Source organism: Macaca nemestrina, chromosome 6 (assembly GCF_043159975.1).
Source record: "Macaca nemestrina isolate mMacNem1 chromosome 6, mMacNem.hap1, whole genome shotgun sequence".
In the NCBI taxonomy this organism is placed as follows: domain Eukaryota; kingdom Metazoa; phylum Chordata; class Mammalia; order Primates; family Cercopithecidae; genus Macaca; species Macaca nemestrina.
Genome location: NC_092130.1, coordinates 179,887,623 through 179,904,117, shown reverse-complemented (window position 1 = coordinate 179,904,117; position 16,495 = coordinate 179,887,623). Strand labels below are relative to the sequence as shown.

General features: G+C 54.1%; 1 protein-coding gene across 1 annotated transcript in view; it reads right to left on the bottom strand.

Annotated features, from left to right (window-relative positions):
• The window catches only part of LOC105464564 (solute carrier family 6 member 3), a 50,072-nt gene extending 33,834 nt beyond the window's left edge, over positions 1-16,238 (bottom strand). Inside the window, exons 1-4 of the mRNA XM_011712558.3 lie at positions 16,163-16,238; positions 13,723-14,053; positions 12,117-12,248; positions 3,626-3,860 (exon numbers count right to left, since the gene is read on the bottom strand). Of these exons, the coding sequence (XP_011710860.1) occupies positions 3,626-3,860; positions 12,117-12,248; positions 13,723-14,008 (653 nt within the window). The 5' untranslated portion in view covers positions 14,009-14,053; positions 16,163-16,238. The remainder of the gene's footprint in view (positions 1-3,625; positions 3,861-12,116; positions 12,249-13,722; positions 14,054-16,162) is intronic.
• Positions 16,239-16,495: the final 257 nt, after the last annotated feature.

Genomic DNA, 16,495 nt, shown 5'->3' with positions numbered 1-16,495 from the left:
AGGATAGTTCAAATGGTAAAGTGGTCAATTCAAAGACTAATAATAATAAACATGTATGCACTTCATAGCAGAGTTTCAAAATACATGAATGAAGCAAATACTGATAGAAGTGAAAAAAATAGACAAATCTACAATTATAGTTGAGATTTCAGTACCCCTTTCTCAGTAACTGATAGAGTAAGTAGACAGAAAACCAGTAAGGATGTAGAAAACCTGAATAATACAATGACCTAACATGACCTCTCTGACATTTATGCAACTCTCCAACCAGACAGCATAATACATATTCTTCTAGGCGCACGTGGAACATTCACCAATGTAAACCATCTAGTAGGTCATAAACAAGTCTCAATATATTTTAAAATATTAAAGATGTATAAGCACATCATCTTGCCAAAACAGAATTAAATTAGAAATCAATAACAAAAATATCTAGCAAACCTCCATACATTTCAAATTAAAAAACAAACTTCTAAAAATGCCCCATTAGTCAAATAGAAATCAAAAGAAGGATTAGGGAATACTTTGAACTGAATGAAATGAAAACACAGCATATCAAACTTTGTAGGATGCAGCTAATGCAGTCCCTTTGAGACAAATTAATAGCTTTAATTTATAACTTTATAATTTATATCAGGCAGTGTTGATAAGTATTTATAGAAGTAGGGAAACTGTAAACTGGTCAGAGTTATGTGGTCCTGTGTTGGGGTTTTGAAATGAAAACACAGCATATCAAATTTGTGGGATGCAGCTAATCAGTAATCTCCAGGTTCCTACAGGGAAGGGTTCCTTTCACTTCTCTGCAGGAACCATTTCTGCCACCTCCCTCTGGTGGGTGGGCTGCTGCCCAAGAAGGAAGTGGCAATGCAGGAAGGCTGGCTGGGACCCCTGGGGGCCAGGGGGCCAGCAACTCCCAAGGATACATTTCATTTGCCAACCCTGAGGAACACTGGGTGCAGGAGCCAGCACCGCACATGGCATTCGTGGCATGTGGAGGAAGTGCTGTCATTGGGGTAGCTCAGCAGCCTTTTCTGACTTAGGGCCCAGAAGACATGGCCAGCATCTCACCCAGGCCTCACGGTTACTTCCTGAGGACCTGTAGTAAAAACGCACGATAAAGCCCTTTCAGATCTACTCCTGCTAACATCTTAGTTGTCAAATTTATGATACGGCATGTTTGGTACATTGTGTAGGAAACTCAGTCCCTTTTGTGGTTACCGACAAAGTCAGGCATACCCATTATCTAGGACAAAGAGCCGCACCACCATGCATCACAACCACTCTGGCCTTTGTGGCCTTTCATGGTGGAACATCCACTCCCCGACTACATGCGCCAGCAGGAACCTGACATCCTTTGTCCAGTTATCTGCTTTATAAAGTGGGTTCGAAATCCAGAAAACCCCCAGCAGACCTGAGCATGTTACGACTGTCCCCCTTGCTTCCTAAGAGTCACTGGGGCCTGTTTCAGGGGAACCTGAGTCCCACTGTTGGGAAAATCACCTTCGGAAGGCGTGGGAGGAGCGCCAAGCGCCTCAGTGCGCTGGGTCATTAATCATTTGTGAATTGATCTTAAACCTTCTCCAACTCCCCACGTCTGCTCTTGGGCTGCCGCCAGCTAGAGTATACCACGTGCCAGTGCGGACAGGGCTTCTGAGTGAAGGACTGGGCACCTTTCCGTTTCCTTCCTTCCTTCCAGACTGAGAACTTCCAAATAGACTTCACTAGTCTGATCGTTTAAAATAATAACACATGTTCTTTCCTTCTAGCATTCTTAACAACGGATCACTGGACTAATCATTACACTAAATTTTCCTCTCTGATTTTCTTACCTGAACATCACTTAGGTGAGTCAACATTTCCCACACTGCCCAAACAAAAGGAAAGCAGTCCCCATGTGGTGGTACTTGGCAGCTTTAACAGGGCATTGGGTACTGGGAACTCTCAGGCTCTCACCTCGGTGGCGCCTCTGCGGCCTCCGCCCCTGGCTCTGTGCGCCCCCCGCTCTCTCCTGCTGGCCCCTCTCTTTGATCACACGCTAACCCTGAGATCTGGCCACACAGCAAGGGCACATGCAGCCCGGGCTTGGGGTGTCTGTGGGGTGTTTAATTAGGGAAATGTAGGTGTGAACAGGCCATCCACACGCAATGGGAATTTTCTCCCTCAAGAATGTTAAAATCTACTTGGACAAATGGTGTGACTGCGTTATTTGGACGATTTCATCATTTCCTGCTTGCCTGTCACCACGAGAGTCCTGTCAGACGCTCCCACGACCTTGCCTGATGCTGTGCTTCCTATGGCGATGCTCAGGTGTCTTCAGGCAAACCAACCGGGACTCATCCCGGGTGCATCTTCTCTCCCGCCTGCCCACTTCTGAAACCAGCCCTCCTCCCACGAACGCCTTCCTGGCGCCCCGGCCTGGACTCTCTCTCCTTCTGGCGGGAAACAGTGGATGTAGTGAGAATCGCACAAACGTTCTCTCCTCCTCTCCTCCTCTCCTCCTCTCCTCCTCTCCTCCTCTCCTCCTCTCCGAAATGGCGGCTGAGTTTAAGAGTCCGCCTGTCAGAATGTGACCCAGCACAAGGCCCCAGGCCCAGCTGGAGGGGGCAGGGGAATGTGGATGGCACCTGCCAGGTTCAGATTCCGGGAGGGGTCCAGGGGAAACAGGGGACCCATGGGGGGCAGTCACAGCCCTTCTAGGCTGGACCAGGCCACGTGATGATGAGGGAGGGCCAGCAGGACCTGGCACGGGGCCCAAAAAGACTTCATTGCAGACATCGGGGTCCAGGAAAGCAGGTGCTGCAGGTGGATGGTGAGGGGCAGACCTGGCTGGGGTGGACAGTGAGGGATGGGCCTAGATGGGGTGGACTGTGTGGGTTGGGGCTGGCCGGGGTGGACGGTGAGGGGCAGGCTTGGCTGGGGAGGACTGTGCAGGTCAGGCCTGGCCGGCGCAAAGAGAGAAGGAGGCAGAGACCAAGGAGGCTGCTGGACATGGGACTCACCAGTGTGGGAGGTGGAAGGAGGCCCAGAGACAGAAGTAAAGCCATGCATATAAACAACAAAACAAAGTCTCACGAAAAGTGGACGGCTGGAGCACCCTGGAGACAGGGGCTTTCTACTGAAGCCATAGACTTCTTGCCCAGTGAAGCCAAGAAAGGTATCTTTTCTGGAGAGGGCAAGGGCCCAAGTGAGGCAGTTTGGCCCCAGGCTATGCACAGAGGAAGGGCAGGGAGGAAGGGAACCCAGACACCGGGCTGACTCACTCCAGAGACGCCGCTGCAGCTCCCAGAGACCGGAGCTTGCCAACCTTCCGCACAGGGCTGCTGTGTTCCCCACCAGCCCCCTCCCACCCCGAGCCGCTGCTGGGGGCAGGATCGCAGCCAGCGGAGCTGCTCAGTGCCCCATCCCTGCTGAGGGCTTGCCCTGTAGGAGCTTTGCTGAGTCCCTGGAGACCATCACAATGATTCAGAAATGTGCCCCTCCACAGCACTAAAGGGATGGAGTGCAGGAACAGGTTCCCCCTCCCCGCACCCTGGGAGTCAGCAAGGGCTGGTGGCCAACGAAGGAGCGACCATGGGGACCCAGCTGCACCATCTCTCCCATTCCCGAGGACCTGACTCTCACTTACTCGAAGTACTCGGCAGCAGGTGTGGTCCCAAAAGTGTCGTTGAGGCCCGGGCCGTTGCCACCGGAGTCGCCAGAGTGGGCATCCGAGCAGTTGGGGCTGTTCCAGGAGTTGTTGCAGTGAATCCAGGGGAGCTCCGTGGTGAAGGAGGAGAAGAGGTAGTGCAGTGCCCAGGCGATGATAACGTTGTAGAAGAAGCCGACATACAGCGAGATGAGGATGACCGTGAAGCCCACACCTAGCGGGAAGGGGGTGGCCGTGGAGCCCACGTGGGCAGAGCACGTAGCCACCATCAGCAACGCGTCCCTTCGCCTCCCCTCACAGGAGACATTACCCTGAGTACAGACCCTGAGGACTTTGAGGGTGTCTCGGAGGGACATCCAGGGCCAGCAAGGTCACCCAGAGCTATGGCGAGTATCCAGGGCCACCCTGATGCACCCAGAGACCCCCAGGGACACCAAGGTCATCCCCAGCCACACATGGTCATCCATCCCCACCACAACCACTCAGGATCCATCAGGGTCATCCAGGATCATTGAGGCCATCTAGGGGCTACTCTGGGTGATCCAGGGCAACCCAACCCATGGTTAACCAGGGCTGTCAGGTCCATGTGAAACCATCAGAATCATCCACAACCACCCAGAAGCACCCAGGGCTACCTAGGGAACCCATGCAAATAGGGCCATCAAAGATTGTCTAGGGTTACCCAGGAACACCCAGTGTCTCCCAGAACCATCAAGACTGCCAATAGTCACTAAGGGACACCTGGGGTCCTTGACAGACATCCGCAGCCACCCACAGCCACCAGGCTCATTCAGGACTATGGAGGGCACCCAGGACCACACATAATCAGCCAGGCTAATCCAAGGCCACTTTGAGTCACAAAGGGCCATCCACGGCCATCCATGGCCATCCACAGCCATCTCCATTCATCCACAACTATCCACGGTCATCTATAGCCATCCACAACCATTCATGGCCATCCATGACCATCCACATCCATCCACAGCCATCCACAGCCATCCACAACCATCCATCCATCCATAGCCATCCACAGTCATCCATGGCCGTCCACAACCACCCACATCCACCCCTGGCCATCCACGATAATCCACTGCCATTCACAACCATCCACAGCCATCTACAGATATCCACAACTATCCACAGTCATCCATAGCCATCCACAACCATTCATGGCCATCCATGGCCATCCACATCCATCCACAGCCATCCACAACCATCCATCCATCCACAACCATCCACAACCATCCACAGCCAACCACAACCATCCACATCCATTCGTAGCCATCCACAGTCATCCATGGCCATCCAAAACCACCCACATCCACCCCTGGCCATCCACAACAATCCACTGCCATTCACAACCATCCACAGCCATCTACAGACATCCATAGACATCCACAGCCATCTGCATTTACCCACAACTATCTATGGCCACCTATGGCCATCCACAGCCATCCATGGCCATCCAGAGCCATCCATAGCCATCTATGGCCATCGGTAGCCATCTATAGCTGCTCATGTCTCTCCCACAAGACTACTCAGAAGAGTCATCTGGGCTTATTTACAGCCATGTGGAGCCATCCAAGGTCACACTACCCATGCATGACCATCCAGGGTTTCCTAGAAACACCCAGGGCCACATAAGACCACCCAGGGCAAGTAAGATCATCCAGGGCTTTCTTGGGCTACCCAGAGTCTTGCATGACTATCAAGGACTACTCAGAGCCATGTTAGACCTTCCAAGGCCTCCCAGGGCCATGCAAGACCATCAAGGACCAGTCAGGGCCATCCATAGCCATCTAATGCCATTCAGGGTCTTTTAGAGTGTCCTTTCCAGGATCACAGACCTGGAATTTGGGATCCATACTTTATGGGGGCTCCTGGGAAACTGGAACAGAACTCAGTGGTCAGCAGTCTTTGGAGCAGTATCAGCCTGACTGGTGGGCAGATGGGCCTGGTGGTCAGACGGCTTCCTCCTTGTTCACTGCTGGATGGGCACCATCACGTTCTCGCTACTGGGGTTCACTTTACTAAGCTCCAGGAAGAATTTTTCTCATTTCCACATTTCTTCTCAGTTTGCTGGCATGATTAGTTTGGGTACAACTTTGATTTACTTTGTTAAAACCCAGTAGGCACCATGCCCTGTCTTGCCTGCTCATGGCCAGGGTAGGAGCATACCTTCAAGGTGACTTTTGCAGGGAGTGGCCTGGGTTGCTTTTTATGGTCTCAATCCTTAGGAGAAGCTGTTCTCATGCTCAGGGCACCTCAGTAAAGTTCTCTTCCTATCCTGAAAGCAAAGAGAAGGCTCAAAACTTTGTTTTAAACAGATCCAGGATCAGGAGTGCAGGTAATCCTTCTTGGAAAGCATGCTCAGTGGTGGTGATGATGAAAGTCAAGCTGTTGCTGTTGGAAGGCCTTCTCCCACGTGGATCTGGTCCACATTAAATAATTCTGTATTACAGTCGGTCACGGATTGCCTTTGGAAGGCCTTCTCCCACATGGCTCCGGTCCATATTAAATAATTCTATATTACCATCTGTCACGGAGTCCCTTAAGAGAGAGGCTGGGTTGTGATCTACAGTGAACTCACCCAGGCAGCCACGTTGGGAGCCACGCTTTGGGAAGCCACACTGTTTCCAGAGAGCACTGTGGAGGGTTTTCCATGGTGGTGACTGACAGCGGGTGCCCAATTTGAAAATTTTTCAAGGTTAAAACTTTCTGTACCAAGTCCTTAGCTTGAAACCCTGGGAAGTCTTTGATCAAACAACACCAGAGTGGATCCCAATCCAGAGTCTGAAGGAAGGGCTGACTGTGCCCTGGGTCCTTCCAGAGCCACCGCTGTTGTTTCCTGCCCTGCACCACAGATCGGCAGGGCTGCCATGGGATCATGACGTCACCATGGCCACTGTGCATGACATCACCATTGGCCACGCTGGCTGACACGGCTCCCAGAGCAAATGGGTCTGCTCTGATCCATGGGACAGTGCAGCCCCCACACCAGAGTCCCCCTTACCAAGAGGACTCCTCCTGGATGCTTCCCTGGGCACCTGGGTGAGGAAATGGCTCCCTTGAAAGGTGGTGGCCAGTGCCAGTACTGGCCAGTCATTTGGTTGCTCCAAGCCCTGCCCTTTGGGAAGGCAGAGCCCCTGACCTGGGTCACTGACGTGTAGCCCCTCACCAACTAGCCAACTTCACCATGAGCTCCTCAAGCTCACCGAAGGCCCAGACACGCGAAACCCACTACCCTGTTTGCTACAGAACCTTCTAGTGGCCTCTGCTCATGACATCACTGTGGGCTCTAGATGAAGCTTCACCTGACACATTTCTTAAACACCATTTAGTGACACGGGAGGCTGTCTCTCCAAGGAGGTGGCAGGCAAAGTCCCTGCTCGCGTTTCCAGGGAAAACGTTCATGGGAACGTGAAGCCTCCCTTCCCTCCTGTCTGACTCCCAGGAAGCTCAGCGCTAAGCGTGAATTTCAAGCATAGCTCTTAAGGTCTATTTCCTTAAATTTATTTTTGCTTTGTACCTTTTTTTTATATTAACCTTGTGTGTAGTTTGTTTTGGGTTTGAGAAATCACACTAAAATATGATTGACTATAAAACATTTTATATTCAATACAATTGAATGGTGGGGTTTCCAGGGCGTCTGTAAAACGGGGTTGCCCTTGGCAATGAAACTGAAACCTGACAAACAGAAGCCGGCTGAGGCTCCTGCCTGCAAATGGTGCTTCGCCCACCAGAGCACGGCCACCCTGCACCATCCCTGAACACCAGTACACCCCAGGGCACCCAGGAGAGCTGGCTTCAGGAGAGGGTGTTGTCAACGCATGCATGGATCCCGCTGGAGGAAGCCTCTGCTGGGGCAGCCCCGCCCCACCTCACAGGAGGCATCAGCAGGTCTTCGGAAGAAAGATGGGAGAGGGCCGGGCGCGGTGGCTCACGCCTGTAATCTTAGCACTTTGGGAGGCCAAGGCAGGCGGATCACGAAGTCAGGTGATTGAGACCATCCTGGCTAACATGATAAAATGCTGTCTCTACTAAAAGTACAAAAAATTAGCTGGGCGTGGTGGTACGCACCTGTAGCCCAAGCTACTCGGGAGGCTGAGAGGGGAGAATCCCTTGAACCCGGGACGCGGAGGTTACAGTGAGCCAAGATCACGCCATTGCACTCTAGCCTGGCAACAGAGCAAAACTCTGTCTTACCAAAAAAAAAAAAAAAAAAAAAGTCGGGAGAGGACGCCTCTCTGTGTCAGTCTGGGTGTCTTTAGTATGTGCTTGTGTGCATGTACCAGAGAGACAGAGAGAAGAAGACAGAACAAGAGAGACACAGAGAGGAAAGGAGGGAGAGAGACAGAAACAGACACAGGGAGAGGGAAAGAGAGAGCGAGGGGAAGGGAGGAGAGGGAGAGTTTTAAAGACCCACCTCTCAGGACCCTGGGGTGTACCGTGGGCCCTGAAGGCCCCAGAGGCCCCTCTGGCTGTGGTGCCCACCCCAAGCTGCCCTGGCGAGACTATGGGAGACGCAGGTGAGTCACGGCCTCTGAGCAGCTGGGCCTCACCATGAACTCCACCCTCTGGCTTTCGAGTTATGAGCAGGAAGCAGCTCGCAGGTCTGCTGGAGGGGAAGCGCCAGGGACAACCAGGCTCCCTGGAGAGCTGGGCATCGTTTTCCCATGGAATTGCCACCTGCTCAGGGCTGGATGGCCTTTCAGCTCCATAATGATTGTTTTGGGCACTTTAGCTGGTGTCTTAATTTACCATGTGGCACTTCTATTCGATGAGACATGAAAATGCATGCATTTTATTAACTAGATTTTTTAAAAGGACAAAGGAAAGAGAAGGAACAGTATCAGGGCATGGGAAGCATGGTGCACATCTAATTTCATGGGCACTGTCAATCTTCTCTAAACTGGCATCCTGCAGTTGACGGGCAGGCAGAACGAACGGGACGCTGGCACTGGGACCTGCAGCGTTACTGAGATTCAACAACTCAAGGTGTCTCATCTCTAAAAAGAAGTCCAGCTTTCTTGCACCAATTCGTCTATCCCTTTGTGGGTCGAACACTTCACTTTCTGTGATTTGCAATTTTCCTTCCTCACCAGGACTAGGTGGGTGTGAACAAGCTCTTCCCAAGATCTGCCCACGGGGCCACGAGCCTTCCTTCCTGTGGCCACGCTTTGCAGCCCACCTCTGGGACTAGTGTTCAGAACAAAGCCGGTGTGGGATGCGGGATTGTGGGCACAGGGGCTGTGACACAGAGGAGACGACTGCCCAGCTTCCCCCGGCTGCGCATTGCGGGGAACACAATGAGATGCCCGCATCCGCCGGCTGCATTTCTTCAGAACGAGGTGCCACTGCTCATGCTGATGGAAGTCAGAGGTTCTCTACTAGCCCAAGTCAAGTTGGTGCTCTGAAATTCTCAGAAATCACTTCTTGGCGTTTTATGGACTGCATCATGAAGACCCACACCAGCAGCTTTGTTGGTGAACATCCTTTCCGTGTGACAGACAGAAGGAAATAAGCTCTTATCCGCAGACCCACAGGTCCTGCCCTCCTCACCTGAATCCTGCATGTGAAGAGGTGATTTAACTTGCTCCAACACCAGGCTCACTGGCGGGAGTGGGGCACGGGGCTGTGCCACGTAAGACACTTGTGACAGGCTCCAGGATGGCTCTTGAAAATCCAGCAAAGCACAGTTTGACGTCGCTGCAGCCTGTGCCAGAGCACGATGTCATCTTTCCTCAGTTTCCCCACCCCAATGGGCCGGCACCATCTCTGACTCAGCATCCCAAGGCTCTGAGCACTCAGATGCTCTCCAACACAGACCACGCTGCAAGCTCAGCGTCGCTTACAACTGCAGGCTCAGAGGCAGCATCTCCTCCCCGAAACATGTCCATGCCGCTGGCCAGGGCCGGGAAGGACGCAGGTAACGTGTGTGTGTCTTGAACTGTTAGCCTGGGTTCACTGCACCTCCCGATTTGACACCTGTCTGTCTGTAAGGACACGCCTGGGTCTTCCATTAGCTGCTGCATTCCTCCACTGGGGACCTGACGATGGGGACGGAGGCATGTTCTGAGCAATCCTTGTTCGGTTTGACTTGGACCTGCAGATCCCGCCAAGGGGTCGTCTGGCACCGGTGCGTGCCCAAGGCATCTGTCTCTCACTCTGAAGATGTGTGTGGGGTGGGGGTGGGGAGGGGGCCCCTTTTTGTAGCTCCATTTCAGTGCAGTTCAGTGAATATGGAGCCTAGGAAGAAATGACTGAAGTCATAAGATTCACTAAGTAGCCCATTAAGAATGAAAGAGTCTCGTGTCTGGGAAGAACCATCACACCTGTGTCCAGTCTCAGCATTTCCACGGCTGCGAGAGTGACTTCTCCTCCTGGAGCCTGACCTCGGCAGCTCCCTCTCCTAAGGGAGGTCAGCGGCTCGCCTCCGAAGGCCCAGCCCTGACCCACTGGTAAAGCGTCCTGGGGCTGTGCTGGGCTCGGTTGTCTTCTAAACACACAGCTTTTCCGGAACTTCTACGAGTATCCAGAGGCTGACCTTCTAGTAGTCATTTTCTTAATGCCAATTGTCTGAGTGGTGCCTCTGAGTAAACGCCTGAATCCTCCCTGAACCACCAGCTTCTGAGAGGTGGCTCTGGCCCACTGGGCAAGCGTGACCTGTGTGCATGGACTGGGGAGTCAGAAACATCTGGGATCAAATCCCACTCTGCTCTGATGGTGACACCAGGGGGAACGACCCCAGCCCTCTGGTCCTCAGCATCTGCATCTCCAACACAGAGACATGGTGTGTGCCCCTCCCAGGGTCGCATGAGGATGGAGTCAGAAATGCCAGGAGAGGCCCTGGTGCTGGGCAGACCACCTGCACTCAACACGAGGTGCGTCTACTTCATGGTGCCAGAGCAGGACACCAGCAGCCAGAAAGGTTCAGTGACAGCTAGATGGATCAATAGCTAATAGATAGGTGGATAGGTCTATAGGTGGATGGATGGATGGATCCATACATAGATGAATGGATGGATGGATGGATGGAACAATGGATAACAGATGGATGAATGGATAGATCAATAGATAGAAGATGGATGGATGGATGGATCCATAGATAGATGAATGGATGGATGAATGGATGGATGAATGGATAGATGGATCGATAGGTAGATGGATGGATCAATAGATAATGGATGGATGGATGGATGAATGGATTGATAAGTGGATGGATCAACAGATAATAGATGGATGGATGGGTAGATGATAGACAGGTGAATAAATGATTGATAGATAATAGATAAACACAGTTGGCCGGGCGCGGTGGCTCAAGCCTGTAATCCCAGTACTTTGGGAGGCCGAGGCGGGTGGATCACGAAGTCAGGAGATCGAGACCATCCTGGCTAACATGGTGAAACCCCGTCTCTACTAAAAATACAAAAAAAAACTAGCCGGGCGTGGTGGCGGGCGCCTGTAGTCCCAGCTACTCGGAGGCTGAGGCAGGAGAATGGCGTAAACCCGGGAGGCGGAGCTTGCAGTGAGCCGAGATCGGGCCACTGCACTCCAGCCTGGGTGACACAGCGAGACTCCGTCTCAAAAAAAAAAAAAAAAAAAAAATAGATAAACACAGTTGTGGGTTGTGTCCCTCCCCCAAGTTCATCTGTTGAAGTTCTAACCCCCCAAACCTCAGAATGTGACTTTATTTAGAGACAAGGTCTTTAGAAAGGTGATCAAGTTAAAGTGAGGTCATTAGGGTGTCCTTAATCCAACAGGACTTGTGACCTCATAAAAAGGGGGAATTTGGTTACAGAGACATGCATAGAAACAAGCAGTATGAAGAGGCACAGGGAGAAGACAGTCTCTGAGCCAAGGAGAGAGGCTAGAACAGATGCTTCCTCACAGCCTCAGAAGAAATCAACCCTGCTGACACCTTGATCTTGGACTTCCAGCCTCCAGAGCTGTGAGACAATAAACGTGTGCCTTTTAAGCCTCTCAGTTTGTGTCATTTGTTACAACAGCCACAGGAAATAGATACAGATAGATGATGATAGATGGATGGATTAGGTAGATAGGTAGATAGATGGGTGAATGATTGATACAAAGATCAATAATAAAGATAGATATAGATAAATAATGGATAGATAGATAACAGATGATTGATGGGTGGATGAATGGAAGATGGATAGATGGCAGATCCACAGATAGACATGTGTTTTATCTTAACTACATTTTAACATCTTGACAAAGTAATAACACAAATGAACTGCAAGACCCTCACCTAGAGCAAGGGAATTAACTATCAAGTCCTTGTCATCACAGATCTTTAAGGTAGGACCCAAGTTCAAGTGGCGTGTGCCGTGCCTGTGTCTTAGCAAAGCGGGTCTGGATGCCCATGATGCAGCTGGCTTGCTTTGAAAGCTCCAGCATCACCAACATGGTCTGCGCTACGCCAGGGTGAAGGGAGGCACCCGCACATTACCTTTCAGTACAGGGCAGATCTTCCAGACGCCAGCGGCCCCTTCCCTGTTGAACTGGCCGAGGGCCAGCTCCATGTAGAAAAGTGGCATCCCAGCAATGACCATGAAGAGCAGGTAGGGGACCAGGAAGGCACCTATGGGGCAGAACAGCACCTCGAGTTTGGGGCCGTGGAAGGACCCATCTCTCCTCAAGGGAGCTTGGGCTGCTACCCCAGTCGACCGCCTATGTCTTGGCCTGACCCCTTCACCCCACTCTCCAACGGGAAGTCCCAGGCTGGGGTAGATGAGTCCCGAAGCCCGCCCTCCACGGCTGTGAGTGCCCGACACGTCCCTCCTGGATCCCCTTGTCATTGCACACCCTGAGCCGTGAAGTCAAACCCAAGAACAGCACAGGGAGGCCCTGCCCATGCTCGGCGGTGCTCTAGGTACTGTCCTTCCCTGTGGTGGTTCGGGGTGCCCTTCCCTGGCCTGCATCCCCCCACTTTGCCCTGATCCTCTTTGCCTCTTGAGTTGTGAATCTGTGACCCTCCAACTCTGCACCTGAGCTGAGTGGGCCCTGCCGTCCTGTCCCCAGCTTCCGGGCTTCAGGGACTGCCCCCATCGACAGTGGCCCCCAGCTTCCGGGCTCTCAGGGGACTGCCCCTATCGACAGCAGCTGAGGGTCTTTGCTGCCCCAGGTGCTGGGAGCCCCTCCAGGGTAGGGCCTAGTTCCTCTGAAACCTGCACCTCCCCCACCCCTGGCACAAAGCCCAGGGCCCCTGGTCTCAACCTCCTGAATCCCCTCTGCTCCCCTGGTCTGACTGGAGTGGGGGAGAGCTTTGCCACTCTCTCTCCTGGGGAAGGGGAGGGGGAGGCATGGGGCCCCGCAGCTCTGTCTTTGGGCAACTTCCTGTACCTGCTGAGGCCTCTGTCTTCCCCTCTTCAAGACAGGCATAAAAATGCCAACCTCCTCACAGGCATCCTGTGAGGCTTCCCCCGAAATTCTTCCCCAGGCCTCCCTTCCCAGACTAGCATAGAGGCCGATGAGGGAGGCCAGGCAGGGAGGCTGGGAGGCCAAAAGAGGCTCCTGGGAAGGCATCACCAATGTTCTTGGATGTCCCTGGTGGCTCTGCCTCAAACTTTGTTTTCTGGCTCTGTGGCTGGGTTCTGGAGGGTGCAGGGGACACAGGCACTTTCCAGGGGCCTCCTCTGCCATTCCAGGCTCTAGGACCTCCACATGCTTTGCAAAGGCTGCCAAAGTCAGTCAGAGGCTGTTCTTTGGGCCTTTGAGAACTTTCTTTCCAAAATGAAAACAGCCTCTGGAAACAGGAGGCAGAGCCAAGCTGCTCCATCCCCCACTCCCACCCCCCAGCTTCTTCGCTGGCCCCCCTTTCCTGAACTCTGAAATGCAGGCATGGGACCAGGCAGCTCTGAGCCCTGCTCTGTGGTTTTGTGACGTCCTCTGGGAAGATCTGCACTGGCCGTGAGCTCTCACAGGGAGCTCCATCCTCATGCATGGGAACAGCTTTATCTTGTTCGGGTGCACGCCTTTCCTAAAAGGCCTAGCCCCAGCTGCCCCCATGACCCCCGCCTGGCCATTGTGCTCAGAAAGGCTGACATGGGACTTACCCCCGCCGTTTTTGTAGCACAGGTAGGGGAACCGCCAGACGTTGGCCAGGTCCACAGCAAAGCCAATGACGGACAGGAGAAAGTCGATCTTCTTGCCCCAGGTCTCCCGATCCTGGGCCTCCACGGGGCTCTGCCGTGGGTTGGTGAGGGTGGAGCTGGTGAGCTGCACTCCGTTCTGCTCCTTGACAAGGATGAGCTCCACCTCCTTTGGGCCCATGGCGTTGGGTTCCTTAGCCGGGGCCACCACGGAAGACATGAGTCCCACAGAGCATTTGCTCTTACTCATGGGCACGCCGGGAATTGAGGAATTCTGTGCTTCTTCCCTCTTGGTCTTCAGCCAATATGAAAAATAAACACACAACAGGAATGCAACAATTCAGCAGCCAGGGCTAGGGACGCGCCTGGTATGGAGGGCAGAGCCCCGAGGCATTCATGGGCATTCCTCTGGGAAGGGATGGGTGCATTCCCAGGGCCTGAGATGGCACAGCTGGGGTGCAGGAGCTAGGAAGTGCCAGCCCTCACCACAGGGCTGGGACACTGGCCCATGGAGGCATCAAGACAGACACTCTGGTGTGCCCCTCCTTCCCCTGCACCCCTCCTCACTTTTATCAATGTGGAATGCTATGTGAGCTCTAGCTTGGCTTTCTAATAACAGTGCATGGATATTACCTCCACCTTCCCCCACACTGCCAGAGAGCAATTTTGCAATCTTCAAAGAGCATTCAATAATGTCTTTGTGCCTGTTCATCTGTATTCTTTTTTCTTTTTCTTTCTTTTTTTTTAAGATGAGGTCTCGCTCTGTCGCCCAGGATGGAATACAGTTGTGTGCTTACAACTCACTGCAACCTCAAACTCCTGGGTTCAAGTGCTCCTTGCACTCCAGCCTCTTGAGTAGCTGGGACTACAGGTGCGCACCACAGCACTGGCTAAGTTATTTGTGTGTGTGTGTGTGTGTGTGTGTGTGTTTTGTTTGTTTGTTTTTTGTTTTTTTTTTGTAGAGTCAGGGTCTGACTATTGTTGCCAAGGCTGGTTTTGAACTCCTGGTCTCAAGCGATCCTCCTGCCTCAGGCTCCCAAAGTGCTGAGATGACAGGCATGAGCCACCAAGCCTGGCCGTGTATTGTTTATACTCAGTAATAAAGAGCAAAATTTATATAAGCAAAGTCAGCCACTGTAAAGGAGAGTTTAGACATAACCATCACAATCGTTTCCTCAAAGAGTGTACAAGCCACATCCACCTAGGGCAGGTGGCACCACCCCACCTGAGAGAGCTGGGCAGAGGATGGACAGGGCTTCATCGCGGGAACCACCTCCTGGGCCAGCAGGGCAACCCAGGAAATCCTGTCCAAAACCCCATAAACCCCCTGCAACGCAGCGCAGGAGAGCAGGAGCGTCTACACCTCCCCAACCAGGGCGACTTCTGGCATTTGGATCCAACAGCAGCATGTTTCAGTCGCGCGCGCGCGCGCACACAGACACACAGACACACACAGACTCACAAACACACACACACACACAGGCGCGCACACACAATGACTGAAGCAGGTCACAGGTAGAGGCTCTAACAGGCAACTTTCCCTGCATCCAAGTTTGCACAAAACCTCACCCACGAGCTATCACGAGCTACGCCACGCACCGTTGCTGGGCGGCTTCTGTACCTCCCGGTGACAACCCCAACCCTCACGACCCGTCCTATGGGTAAAACGCCCGCCGAAGGGGTTCCGCGGCGCGAGCAGGAGGCCGCGTTGGGAGAGGGCGCCAGGTGCGGAGCTCGAGAGTCTCCGGGAAGCCGCCGCCGGGAAGCCGCCGCCGCCCTGGGCCATCTGACCCGGCTCCTGAACGCGGGGCCTCAGAGGCGAGTTTTGGGTCTACACAGCCAAACGTGGCCCATTAGAAAGCGCCCTTCCTCGCCGCGCCCAGAACAAGAAGCGGCCCTGCCTGGTGAGCCCTCGCCCTGCCTCCCCGCCCTGCCCAGAGCACCAGCCAGCGCGCAGCCGGCGCCCGCCACTACCCCCAAATCAAAGCCCCCGCGAGACGGAGCGGCGGTGTAGAAAACCCACTTCGATAGGATCTGGGGTGCGCCGCACCCCTAGTAGGGTTAAGTTCCACGAGAAGAAACCAGGACCCCCGAGTCACAGCCATAGATACCCATGCGTCCCCTAAGCTGGTGACGGTACCAGGTGCCCACGCGATCCTGAGCCTGGGGCGGGCCAGGGGGCAGCCCTGCACCCTCCTCGCGCCTCGGACGGCCTCAGGGTCCCTTGCGGCGCTATCAGGGGGCGCTCGGCACCTGCGACTGTTGGCGACTTTGGAGACGGCGCGGTCTGCGGGACGCGGGGGCCCCAGAGTGTGCCCGGCCCCCGTGTCCTGCCCCTGCGCCCCACTTCGGGGTCTGTGGAGGGAGCGGCGCGCCCCGATGCCGGGAGCGACCCTGGCCTCACCTGGCCGCCCGGGCCTGGGCTTTGCACGCGAGTCCTGGTGCCGAGCGCGGTTCACGAAGCCTCCCCTCCTGCTCCGCCGCGCTGGGCGGTCTCGGCCTCGGCCTCGGGCTCTTATCCAGTCGCCAGGGTCCGCCCCGCTCCGCCCTCCCGCCGTCGGGGTCGCCCGGGCGTCCTGGCTCCGCCTCCTCACCTCCCCGGGCCGCGCCCCCGCCCCCGCCCCCTGGACGCAGATAGCTTGGAGCAAGCGGCGGCCACCGCTCCGCTGTCCTGCGCGTCCCGGAGCCTCGGACACGGGATGCGGGGACCTGTGGGTCCTAGGCGTCGCGGATCTAG